General features: G+C 30.0%; 5 protein-coding genes and 1 pseudogene across 5 annotated transcripts; all 6 read right to left on the bottom strand.

Annotated features, from left to right (window-relative positions):
• Positions 1–5576: 5576 nt before the first annotated feature.
• On the bottom strand, positions 5577–6077 carry LOC125815665 (basic form of pathogenesis-related protein 1-like). Its single transcript, XM_049495195.1, has one exon. It carries the CDS (start codon positions 6075–6077, stop codon positions 5577–5579), a length of 501 nt encoding a protein of 166 aa, XP_049351152.1.
• A 2195-nt stretch (positions 6078–8272) lies between these two features.
• LOC125815667 (pathogenesis-related leaf protein 6-like) lies at positions 8273–8767 on the bottom strand. Its single transcript, XM_049495197.1, has one exon. It carries the CDS (start codon positions 8765–8767, stop codon positions 8273–8275), a length of 495 nt encoding a protein of 164 aa, XP_049351154.1.
• Positions 8768–10649: 1882 nt separating this feature from the next.
• LOC125815044 (basic form of pathogenesis-related protein 1-like) lies at positions 10650–11860 on the bottom strand (annotated as a pseudogene).
• An 876-nt stretch (positions 11861–12736) lies between these two features.
• Positions 12737–13444, bottom strand: LOC125815043 (basic form of pathogenesis-related protein 1-like). The gene has a single exon (XM_049494448.1). The coding sequence runs from the start codon at positions 13442–13444 to the stop codon at positions 12908–12910; it is 537 nt and encodes a 178-aa protein (XP_049350405.1). The 3' UTR covers positions 12737–12907.
• Positions 13445–16277: 2833 nt separating this feature from the next.
• LOC125815663 (basic form of pathogenesis-related protein 1-like) lies at positions 16278–17077 on the bottom strand. The gene has a single exon (XM_049495192.1). The coding sequence runs from the start codon at positions 16970–16972 to the stop codon at positions 16433–16435; it is 540 nt and encodes a 179-aa protein (XP_049351149.1). The 5' UTR covers positions 16973–17077; the 3' UTR covers positions 16278–16432.
• Positions 17078–18427: 1350 nt separating this feature from the next.
• On the bottom strand, positions 18428–18934 carry LOC125815041 (basic form of pathogenesis-related protein 1-like). Its single transcript, XM_049494447.1, has one exon. The coding sequence runs from the start codon at positions 18929–18931 to the stop codon at positions 18428–18430; it is 504 nt and encodes a 167-aa protein (XP_049350404.1). The 5' UTR covers positions 18932–18934.
• Between the last annotated feature and the right edge of the window lie 778 nt (positions 18935–19712).

The raw sequence follows: 19712 nt of genomic DNA, 5'->3' as shown, positions 1-19712 counted from the left end.
AAATACACCGTAATAAAAACTTTTTAAAAATTGTGTCAAGTCAACAAAATGAAACTCAATGATTACTATATTAATGTAATTTTACATGTCATTTACCATTTTGCAGATAATTATCATTCATACTTATTATAAACAAAGTTACTTATAGTTGACTAATATTTAATTAATATTGGGATAATTAATTATTTGGGTATCATAACCCCAGTAATCACGTATTGCTTTAGTTTAGCTCTTTAGATAAATAAATCTGAATTGGCCTATACTCGATTAACTACAAGTACAAACCATCCATGTATTATATATACATCTTGTCTGTTTTTATATAGTTATAATTAATGTAATGTGTTATCCACTAGCAAATTAGTTAATAGTTTTACTTTGTTTCTTTTTTTCATATTATCCCATAACATTAATTACAATGTCAAACAAATAGACATATACATGTCAATAATAATCTTGTCACGGAAAAATTGGATTATTACACAATAATTCCTTACTATATCATTATAGAAGTACAAATGGTAAAGATGAAAGAAGGACTTTTTGCTAAGAAATTATATTGTATATACACGTAAAAGATAAATAAATTATGTCTATGTTATACAACTTATTGTTGAACGGACCTGTTGTGTCGTAATTTTCCTATCTTTAGAAAAATCACATTTTTGAAATGTTCTAAGTATAAAACAATTTGAGAAATACTTAGAAAGAGTCGCCACTTAATTTTTTAAAGAAATTAAGAAAACTTAAAATTTTCGAAGATTTAAACAGAAAAAAAATCATTTGAAAATACCAAGGAGGGTTCGGGGTTCAATTTACACTTCGAGAAGGGTTTAAGCATTCGAAGTGCCCGCTAACATGCGGTTGACCTGCGACTTGACTAAAATATATTTGACTATTTATTTTTTTAGAAAAAATAATGATTTAACATAAAAATAAAATAAAATAATAGCTTACAATATATTCGATTAACTTTGAGAAAATAATTAAATAAATGACTCATTTTATTTTATTTTTCATTTTTTAGAGAAGGGGGTCCAAAATGATACATTCGACTCGAAATATAAGTGATTAGAATATTAATATAAAACTAGATTAATTAGAATTTATTTGATTCATTTTAGACCAATTTAATAAATTAAAACATTAAAATCATTTCTTATTAATTGACTAAACCTTTTTGAGAAAAGACTAAGTAAGTATATATATATATATATATATATATATATATATATATATATATATATATATTCAATTAATTGAAAAGAGTTGATTACATTTTTTAAAGTTTATTTGAGAAAAATACTTTAACTTACATCAATTTTAAAATGAATGAAAATGTGATTAAATGAAAAGCATTAAAGAACATCTCTTTTTAAGAACCAAAGTTTAACTTTAATTGAGGATATAAAATTTTGACCAATATACTTAACTACTAAAATAAATGAACACAAAACATGAAATGTATTAAAAATTAAACCAACACAAAGAATATAACTCATCTTTTGGGGAATTTAATTAAGTTAATTAACAATTCTAAAGTTAGAGTTAATGATAAAAAAAACAATAATTAAAATCAATTAAATAAATTAAAGGTAAAGGAGAAATGAATTTGGGCCTCCTGGGCCTGTTGCTGCCTCCTTTTCCACACTTAAATCTGTGTATACATCAAACGTATACGGCTGTATACGGCATGTATTTCGACCCGTTTTTGTGTATATTGGGCTGTATACTGAATGTATGCAGCCTAATTCAGCTCTTCGATCACCTGTACTAATTTTGGACCTGTATATTAAAATTCTTCATGTATACTAGTGTATACCACTGTATACAGCAAGTATACAACCCTTTCCTTGGGCCTTTCCGAAATCTGAAAGCTTGATTTTCTGCCCTGTACTGCCTGTGACTTGTTCGTCGTCTATTTTTGGACTCGATAAAGGGGAATATTGGGCCTGTAAGGCCCAATCCATGAAATGCACAAGGAGGAGCCTTTGAAGGCTCGAAGATAGGCGATTCACATTTAAAAAAAAAAAAAAAAAAAACAAAGATGGAAATTAGTGCCAAACTATATCTACATTTATATGATAAGAAGAAGAAAAAAGAGTACAGAAAGGAAAAATAGAGCAAAAATATAGGTGAATAGTTCATTACATGTATTACCAAAGACAAACAAAAAATGCATATGACCTTTAAGAAAAATCCGTTTTTTTTTTTTTTTAAATTGAACTAACCTCACACGATGAGGCAAAATGCCGGACGATGATTATAACTAAGCTATTAAACTAGCAATAGCCATAAAGAAACAACTATCGATCAAGGAAGGAATAATCTATCGGAGTTGGTGTCCTTAAGACTTTTTAAATATAATATGAAACTAAGCAAAGGAAAAACAAACCCATATATTAACAAAATGAACTTAAGCCCTTGGATATGAACCAATCAATAACCCAAATTAACAAAAATACTACTGTTGTGCAGACCTTCAGATATGAATAAAAAGAGATCTTTATCATTTTTTAGAACTTTCAAATAAAGGAAGAGAGCAGGCATGTGTATACAAGCAACTATAGTAAACTTCCGCATAGTTTTCACGGTACCGAGTCATACATTTAAAGGCAAACAAGAATGAATTAGAACTCAACCTTTAAAGCTATAAACTTTCCGAAATAAGACTCAACCAAATATGAATCTTGACAAAAGCAACATTCCAAATCAAAGTGTTAAGACAATCAACCAAAGCATCCAAAATGGCAAATGTAAAGACGTCCAACGAACTAGAAATATTGACGTCTTGATTCATTCAATCAACTTGTGGTGAAAGAAAGAAGGGCAAGACGTCGAGGATTAAACCAAAGTTACAGATTTACGGTGGTTAGAAAATGAAACAAGACGAGTAGAGCGGCTTGACGACTAAACTAAAGGACCAGCTAGGAGTGCAGGGGAATAGTAGAGGGGACAAAACAACATAGCCAACATATTCAGAGTGTATAGATGTAGACAACATAGCCGACATGAGTCACAAGCAAAGCTTATTAATTCTGAATTCGAGCTTGTTGTCCAAAGACACACAAGAAAAACAGGTACCGAATACACATAAGACACTACATTGAAAACGAAATACAGAAGGAAGCGATGATACCTTTCTCAGGGCAGCGGACTGAGACCAATACGAGCCAAAGAACAACCTCAACACCGACTTCAAACCTCGAGCGATAAAATCAAAATATCAAACCAATTTTAGCCGAAGACCCTTTTAGAACCTAGAATTAAAAATGCATTCAAAATTTCTCAAGCGTAAAGTCAATTTGTTCCAGAAAAATTTTTCTCCCCCCCTTTAATCAAGAACAAGAAGATAGTATTTATAGAAAGGGGATAGGGGTTCAGACTTTTTTTTGGGGGAAAAGGGTAAAATTGGAATTCGAGTTCGATCCCAATTTCAAATTTTTTCCTCCAAGGAATGGGAAAGCTCTTCGTTTGTGTGAGATTTCTCCCAAAATCCCAAGATATCCGGATGAAGATGTCAAAGTGGGTGGTTGTTGCAGAGAAAGCTGTGGGAGCTGCTGTTTGTTGACGTTTCGGACTGTTATTGCTTTGACGTTTTTGGGTTTGCGTCTAGGGAAGAGGAAGACGCTGGCAGGGGGCTGTTTTGGTACTGTATGGCTGTATTGTATGTGTATTGGGTTAGTGGTGTTGGGTCGGGGCTGCTGCTCCTGGGTTTCTGCTTGCAAGGAAGAAGAAGAATGAGCATACTGTTTGCTAATGTTGTTGGCTGTGTATTGTATGTTTGGATTGTTAAAAAATAAAGTGGGCTGGATATTGGGTTATGAGAAAATGGGTTGTTGGGTTGGAAATTGGGTAAAACAAGATGACTAAATAAATTACAATTATGGTCATATGAAATTTAAAACATAACCGAATTGAGTTGATTTAGTGAATCCGGCTAGAATTTAAATAAAATATATTAACGTTAATTAATTAACGAGTTTCTTGATCTTAACGAAATAAAATAATTAACTTAATTGTAAATTAATGATTCAAAATTATAACCATAATTTAAACTAAACTAATTTAACAAAATACTTACTAAAATTTAAAATCACTTTGAGACGATTTTCAAATATTTAAGAAACACTAATTATACACATAATTACGTAAAACAAATATACTATCTAAAAATTATAAAAGTGACAAAACTAGTTAAAATAACTTGCAAACTATATTATTATTATTACTTTTATAAAACTAATTATTTTAAATCGTTTGAAATTGAAGAAGCTCGATAATTAATATATATTGTGGAGGTCCAAAATTGGGTGTCAACAGGACCTCCTTTATAATAGTAGAACTTTTAACAAATCCCTTTGTTTGAATTTTTAAGTCCATCACTGCTTTATCAACAAGCTAGACAAATAAAACTCTACACACAAGGGCGCAGAGTTAAAGTAGGGGTTTTGATGAATTCAATAGCTTTTTCGTAGATTATGTATTTATATTAGAAAATTAAATAAATATTTATATGTAAATTAACTTGTGAACCTCTTAACAAAATTGATGATGACTTAGTGGTAAGGGATAAATATTTATCGATGTGCACACATGGCACAAGTTGTTGTGTAGTGGGGAGTATTTTACATGTTACACTTTTATAAAAAAAATTGTCTTAAAATAGTTTCTTAATTCTATCCATTTTAGTTGTAGTGATTAGTAAAATAATTTGGTCAAAAATAGTTGTTATTTTAATAATTTAAGATATAATTTATTGTTAGTTTTCACTTTAACCCTTACTTAATAAATATGGTGAGAGATTAATATGGTAAAAAAAGTGTGGTATCAAATTGATCGGATCAAGAAATAAATAAGGTTAATGTATATAATCAATTTAATTAGCTTTTTAGTTAATGTTTCTAAAGAGCGTGCAAAAGATACACATAACAAATAAAATGGAGTACTTGTCATTTTATAAAATTAAGATGAAATTACTTAATTTTATCCCATTTTACCTCTTATAGTACGTGTTCTTGAAAGTAACCAATACTGATACATATTGATATATAGAAATTATAAATTTGAAGATGTATCAAACAAGTGAATATTGTTCAATATCAATAAAATTAGCTCATTTAAAAAAAATTAAAATAGGGTGTATACTCACTGAAGAGAGATAGAGGTAATTAATTAGTAAAAAAATAAAGATTAAAAAAACTTGATTTTCTTGAGAAACGTTCAAAAGGGGATTATGTGGCAATTAATTATGTCTCTATAAGTATGGTTTATAACACAGTTTACTCATCAACTATACACATTTTATTTATTCAATCAAACAAACGTACACGTACACGTACACGGTGCACTCAATATAACAACATTCTGTAAAAAAGATTAACAATAAAATTAATTAAAGTAAGAAGCAAATATTTAAACGATCCATATGGATATCAATTTAGATCCATATTTTCATTTATAAACTCCAGTTAATGCATGCATAGCATAGTGCTACTGGATTTATTTTCCTTAATTAATACATGAAGCTTAATTTATTCAGTTGGAAGTTCCAATTTGGAATCAAAGTCTGGTTGTTATTCATGATCACCGTAAGGACGTTGACCATTCCAATTACCTGGTGGATCATAATTGCAAGTTATAAAATACCATCCATTGTTGCATCTAACCCTTGCACAACCAAGACGTACTGAATTACGCCATACTACTTGAGTATAGTGTCCACATACTTTACCAGGTTGACAAGTATTTGAATTATAATGGTACCATTGCTTCTCATCGACCCACATCTTCACGGCACCACCCGCGTTGAGTGCGGGGAAAGCCGCGGCTAGGTTTTCGCCATAGGGCCCACTTGAATGTTGCATCCTGCAGTCCCCCATTCTTTGATTAGCATAATTTTGGGCATAGGCAGCTAGCCTGTTGTCCCATGTCATAGGGCCGACACCAACTTGTCTACGAGCTGCATTATGAGCGTTAAGATAATCTTGGGGAGAATTTTGAGCTTGGGATATAGAGGGAAATATAGCAAAGGTAATGCAACAAACAATTAATAAGGTCATATTGGAGTATCCCATTTTTGTGTTTTGGTGAGAATTAAGGAATAGTTTGGGTTGGTTTAAATAGGGAACAAGAGTTGAATAGTCTGCAATTTATGGTAGAAAATTTAAATAAAGAATTGAAAAGTTACTTGTTAGTAGACTCTATTGGGTTATTTGAAAATCATATGAGATTAATTATTCGGTAAAGCGATAAGAGTCATAGTAAGTAATTCTTCATCTTCAACTAGAGTCTTGAGTTAGAATTTTATCGGGTTCAAAGTCAAAATTTACTAGGAAGCTAGTACTATAAATCCTTAAATAAAATTTTTAATTCGTATTTAATCAAACATCAATACAAATATCAAAAACTAAAATATGGGGAAATATAAGATTTAGGTTGTGAAAGTAAAAGAATGGCATGCCACATCATGCAACTACTTGTTTTTAAGTGATGAGAGGTACCACTGGTCATTTGGTTAATTCCTTCAACAACAGTACGTATTAAATTAGTACACTTTTCTGTTTTATTAGTAAAAAAATAATTTTCACAAAAGTCATACACGTTAGCTATTTTCTTATTTTAATTTATTTATCTGATTTTAATTTGATCCAATGTTTAAAAAGTAAAAAAGATTAATTTTGAATTTTGTAGTCTTAAGTTAAAGATACGTAAAATGTATCAAACTGTCATAATTTAATCTTCTGATCTTAGAACCTGTTTGACATTGTGCTAAAAATTGCTTATTTTTAGAAGTACCTTTTTTAAATAACTTTTCAGAAAAGTAGTTTTGAAAAATAATAATTTGTGTTTGGCTAATTCATTTGAAAAATGCTTTTGATAAATAGATTGTGTTTGAATTGTCATTTTTTAAAAGTACTTTTGAAAATCAAATTATAAAAAAAATGAAAAATATAATATATTTTAAAACAAATTAAAAAAAAAAAGTAAAACAAATAAATTGAAGGGGACTGATATCCAGGGAGAAGATGTATGTTATAGTTAAAACATGAAAACAGAAAAAACGACAGCGAACCAACAAGGAGTTATTTTAATTTCTATATATGAACTTGACTTTAATTTTGTGGCCCTTTCTCTGGATTATGCTAACCTGAGATGCTATATTGAGGTGCCTTTTAAATTAAGGATTAAAAGTATTTCTAGAAATAACTGTTTAATCTTTTAAATTAAATATATTATGATTATGAGAAAATTATGTTGGGAGTTCCACCCTCGAATGAGCCCTGCAGAGCGCGATTCGAATTCAGTCGGAGCTTCAATGTAGACTCCAGACACCGAATGGAAATAAAAAAAAATTAATACCACTATTTTTGACCATGAATACTACCACTAGCCATTTTGTTTAAACACTAATCTAAAGTTAAGCCTCATAAAGTGATGTTGCAACTACTTTTTTTTTTTCTCTTCAGAAATGTAAAAGCCGCCCTAAAGTTATGGGAAACTTATGCAGATGTATTATATATCCAACTTAACAGTTTAATCCTTTTTTTTTTTTTATTTTGTACAATAATTTGTTCAACAAATTATTAATAAACACATGGTCAGAAGCACGATAATATAAATACCTAAATTAAGAACATAAATATTATATACAATATAAAAAGATACTAGATTAATTGTTGAAAATGGCAAGTGTAAAATAGATATTGCATAGGATAAAGGGTTTGTAGGGGGGAGGGGGGGTGATTTTAGGATAAAGGGTTTTGGGCGGGGAGGGGGAGGGTTGATTTTTTTAAAACAAAATTGGAGTGTGAAAATGATTTTCCATTTTTTTAAAATCGGCTTTACGTCATACATTAAAGTAGAGTATAAAGTTAGGGTATCAGATCTGTCAGAAAATAGTCACCTAGAAGTTTTTTTAAAAAAATATGAGATTTATAATTGCAAAAATTATATTTCATTATAAAATTTAAAATAACATAATGATGGTAAAGATTTCTTACATTGTACAATATATATAATCTAAACTGAAAATTATTTTTTGATTCAACTGGTCATCCTTTAACGGAATGACCAAATATGTCATACATAAAACAATGAACTCAAACAACATGTACAAGAAAATAATTCTTGTAATTTATTGGTACAAAACGAAGCTAAAATGCAACACACGTATATATAGAGATCATAAAAACCTCTATAAAGTAGGTAGCTTATTGTTCATATACTAATTTTCTTATTTGATTATAAAACTTGATATTAGTCAAAATAATTAGTATGGGCGTTGACCAATGTAATTGCCTGGAGGATTATAGTTGCATATAACAAACCACCAGTTATTATTGGTACACTGAACTCGAGCACAACCAAGTTGAATCGAGTTTTTCCAGATAACTTGAGTATAATGTCGACATTCATGTACACCGGTGCAACTATTACTAGTGTAGTCGTAGTACAGTTTCTCAGCCACCCACAAGTCAACAGCAGCAGTGCCGGTGAAAGAACCACTCCCCTTAGCAATATTTTCTCCGTAAGGACCATTGGAGTGGACAAGATTGCAATCATTAATTCTTTGATTCGCATAATTTTGTGCATAAGCTTCAATAGTTGTGTTCCATGTTATTGCACTAACACCAGTTACTTGAGATCGAGCTGAATTATGAGTGTAGAGATAGTCTGTTTGGGAATTTTGGCCATCACAATAAGGTAAAACAAAGGCCAAAATAATGAAACAAATTACAACATTAGAACCTTTGAATAATGCCATTTTTCATTTGAAGAGGTGATGAGAAGGAATTGGATATGTTGGATATTTATAGGTGCAAAATGTGAGTATTTTGCTTCGTGAAATTAGGAATTTTGCATGTGCAAAGTGGAAAGAAGTTGAGCATTTTAAAGCAACTTTTATACATCTCCCTTGTAAATGCATTAACCTTAAGATATTCGTATAGTACTGGTAGATATTTATTTTGTATAATTTACATAAATCTCATAGTGGTAAGAGCTTACTACATTATTTTTCTTTTCTTTTTACAAATTACAAAAATTTCTTAAAATTTATGAATTTCGGATACATCACACGATTTCCGGATACATTAGTAGACTTCCAGATGCATAGGCGAGGGATGTATCTGAGAGGGGAGAGATATATCAGAGAGGGGATAGGACATCCGGATACATAGGGGAGGAATGTATCCTCTCCGAATACATATATAGGAGAGGGATGTATCTGAGAGGGAAGGAATGTATAGAGAGGGGAAGGATGTATCCGAGAGAGATAAGGATGTATTAGCGAGAGGAAATTAGTGATGTATCCGAGAGGGGATTTTTGAATTTTTTTAAATGGTAGAGAATTTTAGAGATTATGATAAAATAACATGTGTATTTGGATCATTTGTCCTTATTTAAATAAGGATTTAAATTATATGTACACATAAATGTAAAAGATTTAAATACTATTCGTATAATTTTACATGTTGTAATAGGTAATATACCATGTTTTGTAGGTTATCGATCAGCTTATACTTTATACTCACTATTAAAAAAATGCTTATTCACTACATCAAAAATGATTTTTAGAGACATTTAATTAACGGTAATAGCTTAAATACTGCTAAACATGTCACTACAAAAAAAACCCAAATTACCAACAGATTTTACTAACAACTTAAGTTAGTTAGTATTTTACTAACAAATTACCAACATATTTCTAACTGAATTATATTTTAAAACTTAACAACGAAATTCTAATAGATTACCAACCAAAATCTTACTAAGTATTTTAGTTGGTAAATACTAGGAGTGTGCATTTGGTTTTTCGATTTGGTTTTACACTATTCAGTTTGGATTTTCGGTTTTTAGTTTTGTAAAAGTGTAACTCAATCCGATCCAAAATAAATTTGGTTTGGTTTGGTTTTCCTCTATTCGGTTCGGCTTTTTTCGGTTTGGTTATTCGGTTATGTCAATAATTAATAACATATATAACCAAAGTAATAATATTTAATCCCTTAAATATACTTTCTAATATAAATCATAAGTAAAACTTAAAATACAATACTTATAAGTATACCTATTATAGATGTAATTCAAACATAAAATATAACCGTAATCATCATGAAAGGCAATAACCAAAAAGGGACAAAAGTGGTTAACTCCAACTTAATTCTAAGCCTAAACATTATATAAATATATATATATGAGAGAGATAAAATTTGGTTTTCGGTTTTTATTTTTTAAAATCCAAAACCAAACCAAAAAACCAAACAAAGTAATTTATTAATCCAAAACCAATCAGAAAAACCAAAAAACCAAAAAAACAATCCAAATAAAATTTGGTTTGATTGGTTTGGTTATTCGGTTTAATCTAAATAGTGCACACCCCTAGTAAATACGGCGGGAAAAAATGGCGCCAAATTTAGCAACATTCTATCAATGAATTACCAACTGAAATATTACTATCGCACACCTTTTGTTGGTAATATTACCAACGAAGTATATATCAATTGGTAAATATGACAAAAAATTGTATATATAATTTATTAACATATTACCAATGAATTACTAACCAAACATTTAGCAACGGCAAGATTGTGTTACTAAATTTACCACCCAAATATAAATGTATTGGTAAATTAGTAACGAAATGTAATTTATTCAGTTGGAAGTTCCAATTTGGAATCAAAGTCTGGTTGTTATTCATGATCACCGTAAGGACGTTGACCCTTCCAATTACCTGGTGGATCATAATTGCAAGTTATAAAATACCACGCATTGTTGCATCTAACCCTAGCACAACCAAGAGGTACTGAATTACGCCATACTACTTGAGTATAGTATCTACATACTTGTCCCGATACACAAATATTCAAAATATAATTGTACCATAGCTTCTCATCGACCCACGTCTTCACTGCACCACCCGCATTGAGCTGGGGAAAGTGGAGGCTAGGTTTTCGCCGTAGGGGCCACCTGACTGCTGCAGCCTGCAGTCCCCAATTCTTTGATTGGCATAATTTTGAGCATAGGCAGCTAGTCTGTTGTCCCATGTCATAGGGCCGACACCAACTTGTTTACAAGCTGCATTGTCAGCGTTAAGATAATTTTGGGGAGAATTTTGAGCTTCGGATATAGAGGGAAATAGGTTTTTAGTAGCAATTAGTATCTTTGTAAGTATCCCTAAAGCCTATAGCGACATTGGATCTAATGATAATGACAATTAACTAATACCGGTAAAAGTTTTAGCTATTAATGTGTATATATTTATTGCCGCTGAAAGTTATTTTATTGTAGTGATCATTGACTAATTTCTAATAACTTGATCGTAATTATTAAGTTGTCATTAATATATACTAGGAAGTTAAACTCATAAATAAGTGGAATATAATGCAACTAGATAATTACTTGGGTTATATATATAACACCTTTACCAAAAGAAGCAATCACGTATTGCTTAAGTTTAGACAAATGAATTTGAATTGGCGTTAATTACTCGATTAACTACAACGTTCGATGTATCATACATCTTGTCTGTTTTTATATATAGTTATACATCAACTGTGTTATATATTATCCACCACTAGCAAATTGATTAATAGTTTTATTTTGTTTCTTTTTTAATACTATCCCATTTTATTTAAAATTTCAAAGATCATTTCAGACGTTAGTTACATTGACAATTTCAATGACTTTAGTACTCAAATTAGGAGGATATGTGGACCCTTTGGCCTTTGCCATAAAATAATTTACTGCATATATAAAACTTGTTGAATTCCCTTTATGAAAAACAATTTTTTTGGCAAACTCCCTTGTTAGAATAACGCTTATAGGGAGGCATATCCAGGATTTCAGAAGGATGGTGCATTATTACAAAAATATGTTTCTAAGATATAAATTTGATTGGTTTGACCTTTACATTCTTAACATTGAACCGTTAAATTTTAAAATTTATAGATTCAACATAAATAATACTAGTAGTTTTAAATTTTAATATACACATTTGATTTAATTATATAAAAATTTGACTGTGGTAATTTTTTTTAGGAATTTTCAATGTTACACAGTTGAAAATTTTGAAAGATTAAATAAAACAAACAAAAGAAAAATTGATTGAAACGCCAAAAGTGTTACCGATAACCACTTGGAGGGGTGTTACTAACAAAAATAAGATAGATATAAGATTTAAATTTCTATCTTTACTTAGAGAGGTGCACCCAATCATCATCATATTATTATATGCTACTTTTAACGTGGGTTCACACCTTTATATTTAAATATTTTTTTAAAAAATATAATACTACTATATATAATCTAGAGAGGAGAGAATGGATTCACGTGAACCCATGAAACCCCCTCTAGCTAGATACGCCTTTGTTATCAACTAGTCGAAATAACACTCTTCGAGGACGTTTGGTATGAATATGAGATAAACAAAATTATCACATGAATGAAGATATAGTTATTCCATCATATTATATGAGATAACTTATTTTATCATTATATCATTACGTTTTATTTTGTACTTATATCCTGCACACAAGTTAAGGTAAGTAAACTTATCCACAAAGTTCAGCTTGTCAAGTTTTAGTTGTATGTTGTAACTTGCCTAAAATGCTAATTAATTTTATAAAATAAAGTAAAAAAATCAGTAAATAATTAAACTTGTGTAAGTATAGACTATAGTAGTAATTATCTTAATTAAGCAAAGTACAATATAACTCTTTGAGTCTAGAATTATAATTTATAGTTACTCATCAACTTTCCAAATTTTATTTATTCAGTTAAACAGGTGCACACGTACACCACACACGTAACACCAAATTGTAAAACAAGAAGAGCAGTAAAAATAAACCAACAAAGCAATTATTCAAACGATCGACCCATATTTTCACCTAAACTCCAGTTAATTAATTTATTCATGATCATCAGTTGGAAGTTCCAATTTGGAATCAAAGTCTGGTTGCTCTTCAAGATCACCGAAAGGACGTTCACCGTTCCAGTTACCTGGTGGATCATAATTGCAAGTTATAAAATCCCACCCGTTATTGCACCGGACCCTAGCACAACCAAGGCGTACTGAGTTACGCCAGACTACTTGAGTATAGTGGCCACATACTTTATCAGGTTGACAAGAATTCGAATTATAATCGTACCATTGCTTCTCGTCCACCCACATCTTCACTGCACCAGCCGCGTTGAGCTGGGGGAAACCGGCAGCTAGGTTTTCACCGTAAGGGCCACCAGAGTGTTGCATCCTACAGTCCCCAATTCTTTGATTGGCATAATTTTGGGCAAAGGCTGCTAGCCTATTGTCCCATGTCATAGGACCGACACCAACTTGTCTTCGAGCTTCATTGTGAGGGTTAAGATAATCCTGGGGAGAGTTTTGAGCTTTTGATGAGTGAAATAATAAAGCAAAGGTAAGGAAACAAATAATTAAGGATTCCATTTTGTGTTTTGGTGAGAATCAAAGAATAGTTGGATGGGTTTAAATAGGGAATAAGAGTTGAATAGTCTGCAATTTTGTGGAAGAAATTAGAGAATTGAAAGATTATATAAAACTTGTTAGCAGACTCTGTCGAATTATTTGAAAAACAAATGAAATTAATTAGAGGTTGTGAAAGTCTAAGAATAGCATGTCACATCATACAACTATCATTTCTAAATGATAAGAGCCGCCTCGAGTCATTACCATAAATTTAACAAAAACAATAAACCTTTTTTTATCACTTACGCGACTATAAATTATTTTATTAAGGATAAAAGAAACTTTTCGAAGATAAGTTATTTCTTATTAAAAAAAAGATGTTATTTTTTTTCAACGGTTTAAAAAGTAAAATACATTGCATTATCATGATAAAAAAAATATACTATTTCTCATTATCTTTGATGGATGTCCTATTTTTTTTAATCGAAAGTAGATGGAACACAATATTATTTCACTTGCACGTCGATATTACTTTTACTCATATACAGGAGTTACTTCATGTATCGCTTAATGTACATAAAATGGATAAAGAATAATGTGCTGGCCAAAATATTTGTACTATATATTAAGGAAAATAAATAATAAAATATTATCAAATGGTATCTCTAATAAAAGGATAATATTATAACTAATAGTTATAATGGCAAGGAGATCTATGAATGGAACATAGATGGTTATATTGATAGATAGATTTATACAAATGTCCATAGAATGTTGATGTACAGTACTATCTGTAAAACTGTTGAATCAACAAATCAAGAAACATCGTCTAAATGAAAGACAACAATTAGGAGAATTTTGCGAACAATTCGCATTTGATATTCCTAAGGAGAAATCAAGAGAATAAAGGATAATATGAAAAAAAGAATAAAAATAATAAATGAGAAAAGAATAAAAAGAATAAAAGAGTAAATAAAAATAATAAATAAGAAAAGAACAAAAGTAATTTATTTTATTTCCTTAAAAAAGGTAAAAATATAGAAAGAAAAAAAAATAAAAAGACGATAAACTAACCCAAAAAAGGGAAGAAAGAAATAAAAAAATATTACCCAAGAGTATCTCTAATAAAGGATAATATGGAAAAAAGAATAAAAAAAATAAATGAGAAAAAAAATAAAAGAGAAAATAAAATAATTAATGAGAAATAACGAAAGTAATTAATGATAAGACAAACAATAAATGAGAAAAAAAATACAAAAATAATTAATAATAAGACAAAAGTTTTGGGTTGGGAAAGATTGGGCCTAAATTTTAAGAGGTTAGGGTAAAATTACGCCTAAATTTAAAGGAAACCGCAGACATTTGGCCTAAACCAAAGAGGGAGTATATTCGGCCTAAACTAAAGTGGCGGTATGGATTGTAATTTATTTCGAGTAAATTTTAGGTTTAACAAACATAAAAAATATATTTGTATGTTATAGTTATAGTTTGTATAATTGCGCTCCATAGCAAACTTTATATTTGTTATTACTATTAATCTGTATATTTCGGTATACATATACATAAAAATTATGTATTTGAGTCTATTTGAATATTTATGTATACAAATGGGTCCTGCATTTGTATATTTTGGTCTATTTGTATATTTCGGTATACAAATAGGTCATGCATTTGTATATTTTGGAATACAAATCTTGCATTTGTATATTTCGGTCTATTTGTATATTTTGGTATACAAATGGGTCATGCATTTGTATATATTTTGGTATACAAATGGGTCCTCTATTTGTATATTTCGGTATACAAATGGAATGACAAAATACACAAAATGTTTGCTACGAATTACAAATAAAAGAAAATATGGCTATAGCATTTAATTTTAATTAATAGTTTGTTATTTCATACAATTTTCCCTTTATTTTTTATTATGGGTATTTGCTGGATTAGTTTGAATTGAACTATGAAGTTGTAATTATTTTGTGGCACATTTATATAGTTTACCCTAATATATATTATCATAAAATTGACTCAAACCCAGAATTTAGAAGAAGGAAAGAAGAAAATGGGCAAAGAGTTAGAGCCTATGTTGGATTGGCTTTAAAAAATAACTTTTAGGTAAAAAATAAAAAGTCAAACTTAAATGACTTTTAAGTCAAAAAAATAAAAAGTAGCCGGAAGCCTACTTTTGGGTCATTTATAACTAAGTTTAAGTTATTTTTAATCTTGTCAAACATTTCCTAACTTATTTTAAGTCATTTTTGACTTGTTTAAGTTATTTTTATATTTGTTAAATACTTCCAAAAGTCAAAAACTGACTTAAAAGTAGATTTCACCAACTTTTAAGTCAATCCAAACACCCATAAAAGTAGGTATTTCACATGTTATACTTTAAAAATATTTGTCTTAAAATCTTTCTTAATTTTAGTTATCGTGATTAGTAAAAATAATTTATCCAAAATAATTGTTATTTTAGAAATTTAAGATATAATTAATTGTTGGTTTTACTTTTACCCTTATCTAATAGTAATAAAGTAGGGAGAAAGATTAATGTGGTAAAAAAGAGAGTGGTATCAACTAAATGATCAAATCTAATTCCCCTCCCTTTCTTGCTCGTCTCTATCCCTATGTATTTGTATTTCAAAGTATATTTGGTATCAAAAATACATATATCTAATTCATGTATTCGACTTGAAATCTAGTATGAAATGATTAATTAATCAAGTAATATGTATTTATTATTTAAAAGAAAAGAGAGAATTAGTAATAACAGAATGTGGGCCGAAACGAATAAGCTACAACATACACACATCCAATAAAGCCCACAAAAAGCTGTAATACAATATACACTGTGATATACCAACAAAAAAGCACGCATATATATAAGTTTAGACTACATTTTTCCCCAGTCACTACATAAGATAACATCACATAAGCATATCCTGGATTTTATTTTCCTTAAAACATTTGATCGTTTTATTCATTCATGTGTTTGATCATGTAAACTTATAATTAGACATCAGTTGGAAGTTCCAACTTGGAATCGAAAGCCGGTTGATTTTCAAGATCACCGTATGGACGTTGTCCTATCCAGTTACCTGGTGGATCATAATTACAAGTTATAAAATACCACCCGTTGTTGCACCTGACCCTAGCACAACCAAGACGTACCGAGTTACGCCACACCACCTGAGTATAGTGTCCACATACTTTACCCGCTTGACAAGTATTTGAATTATAATTGTACCATTGCTTCTCATCGACCCACATCTTCACAGCACCAGCCGCGTTGAGCTGGGGGAAAGCGGCAGCTAGGTTTTCACCGTAAGGGCCACCAGAGTGTTGCATCCTGCAGTCCCCAGCTCTTTGATTGGCGTAATTTTGGGCAAATGCTGCTAGCCTATTGTCCCATGTCATAGGACCGACACCAACTTGTCTACGAGCTGCATTGTGAGGGTTAAGATAATCTTGGGGAGAGTTTTGAGCTTGTGATGAGTGAAATATAGCAAAGATAAGGAAACAAATGATTAAGGCAATATTGGAGTATCCCATTTTGTGTTTTGGTGAGAATTAAGGAATAGTTTGGATTAGTTTAAATAGGGAATAAGAGTTGAATAGTCTACAATTTTGTGGAAGATATTAAAGAATTGAAAGGTGCTAACTTGTCAGCAGACTCTATCGGATTATTTGAAAAACATTACCCGTAAGATTAGGTTGTGAAAGTCAGAGAATGACATGTCACATCATACAACTATTCGCTTATATAAATGATAAGAGCCGCCACTCGTTATTCTCGATGAAAACCATTAGGTTCGTTCGGTAGCTGATTAGAATTGCACCCTAAGTATTAGCTAGCTAGCAATGCAAATGTTAATTATGAGTGAATTTATATATACCTTATTTATATCGGTATAATTAGTTATGCAAAGAAAGAATAACAAAAGTCTCACATTGATAGTTAATGAGATGGATAGACTCCTTATAAGTCTGGGACAATCCTCATCTCTTTGAATGTTTTTAGGGAGTGAGTTAGGTCCAATACCTAACTTCATAATATGTATGAATTGTTTCATCTTCTATCATGCCTAAACTGAATACATATATAGATTCCTTCATAATTTAGAAATATATTAGTTATGCGAATTTAATTTTTAAATTGTCAACCAAACGTTGTATTAATATTGAATAACTTATTTCCTAGCTATCAACCTTATAGATAATTTGTTTCTTATCCCGTTACCAAATGATTATTGTTTGAACGAACATTTTTTTCCGCTCGATTAAATCATTACTATATTTTATTATCTGCTATATATATATATATATATATATATATATATATATATAAATGTATCAATTTCTTCTAGTATTTTTTTTGTTAAAGGTAGATGGAACAGAAGATTTCACCTGCCCATCTTATTTTTACTGTTATATTCGAGAGTTATTCCACTTTCTTTTTTAATCAATATATCAATATAAAAAAATAATAATATATTTTATATTTAATATTAATTTAATTTTAAAATATTTATCTATTTTAAATGAAATAATTTATGATCACACAAATATTTATAATTTATTTTAAACTATAATATCACATAAATTTGGAAAAAGAATATGACCTAAGTCATATTTTATGAAAGATTTTAACCATTTAGCCTTTTTAAGTTTTAATATTGTTAAAACATCAAGCTGTAGTTAAGAGCAGCCTCCATAAAGTGATTTTGCAACTACTTTTATATCAGAAACGTAAAAGCCGCCATTTAATAATAATAAAAAAATAATAATAATAAGAATTATAATAATAAGAATTTTAAAAAAACTTTTGGATGTGACGAGTATAGTACTTTGACCCATTAAAACATTTTTTTATAATAAAGGGATTAATATGGTTTTTTCTTGGTGAGTTTCTCTCCATTCTAAGAGCCTATCCAATATCCATTAAAAAAATTGTCCTTAATTGATCAAACTAGATTAATTTCTAGGAAAAATTGATAGAAATATTGCTCACGGAATAAAATCACCCGGTGGATCATCATAAGGACGTTGTCCAATATAATTACCCGGTGGATCATAGTTGCACGTTATAAAATACCACCCGTTGTTGCACTGAACCTTGGCACAACCAACACGTACCGAATTACGCCAGACAACTTGAGTATAGTGTCCACATACTTCTCCTAGTGCGCACGTATTCAAATTAGAATCATACCATTGCTTCTCATCGACCCACATTTTCACGGCATCAGCCGCATTGAGATCGGGGAAGGCCGCGGCTAGGTTTTCGCCGTAAGGACCCTGAGAGTGGATCATCCCGCAGTCACCAATTCTTTGATTGGCGTAATTTTGGGCATAGTCCGCTAGACTATTATTCCATGTCATAGGACCGACTCCAACTTGTCTACGTGCTTCATTATGAGGGATAAGATAATTTTGGGGACAATTTTGACCTTGTGAAGAATGAAATATAGCAAAGGTAATTAAACAAGCAACCCAAATGGAGTATTTCATTTTTGAGTTTTAATAAGAACTTGCATGGGTTTTAATAGGGAAGAAATAAGAATACTGAGTTTAAAAGTTTGCTAAGTTGTAAAATAATTATTAATTGAACGGTTACTAGCTTTTAATTGGCACAATTTTTTGCCAGTTTTGAAAAGCAAAAAAAACTATAGTAAATAAATCGCTCTTAATTTTGAGGAATATCTATAACGTAACATTTCCTTACTTTGATGTTTCACTATATATATTGAACTCCCTAATTGCCATTACTATTATCCGTTACAAGGAGTACTATATAATTAATGAAAAGAAGATGAAACGTTGGATTTGGTGAGAATATATAATTGATTGGACAATTAAATTTTGTTCTGCCTTCTGAACAAGAAATTTTAACCACAGGATATACTAGTAACAATATTCGAGCAATTTTATTTTATTTTATTTTTAAAAAAGTTTTAATATTGTTTAAATGATCCATCAATGTCTTATGAGTCAAGCCTATCACATAAGGCTTACCTAATGCGGTTTATGTATGTTTTACAGGATATTACACAGTGGAGATTTACCCAGTGTGCACAAAATATTCATCACATAGTGCTTTCCCAAGGGCAGAAGTTGTGGCAAATGTTGTAACGATTGCGGATTATCTTGCAGTTCAAAAAAAAAAATTATATATATACTCGTTTTGTTCACTTTTACTTATTCATTGTTTCAAAAATAGATTTTTACTTTTACTTTTCATTTTTAACATATCAAGAAAAAATAATTATTCTTTTACATGTTTTATCTTAGT

Source organism: Solanum verrucosum, unplaced genomic scaffold, assembly GCF_900185275.1.
Source record: "Solanum verrucosum unplaced genomic scaffold, falcon-dt-bn FXZP01000261.1, whole genome shotgun sequence".
Classification (NCBI taxonomy): domain Eukaryota; kingdom Viridiplantae; phylum Streptophyta; class Magnoliopsida; order Solanales; family Solanaceae; genus Solanum; species Solanum verrucosum.
This window is presented reverse-complemented; position numbering and strand designations above follow the sequence as displayed.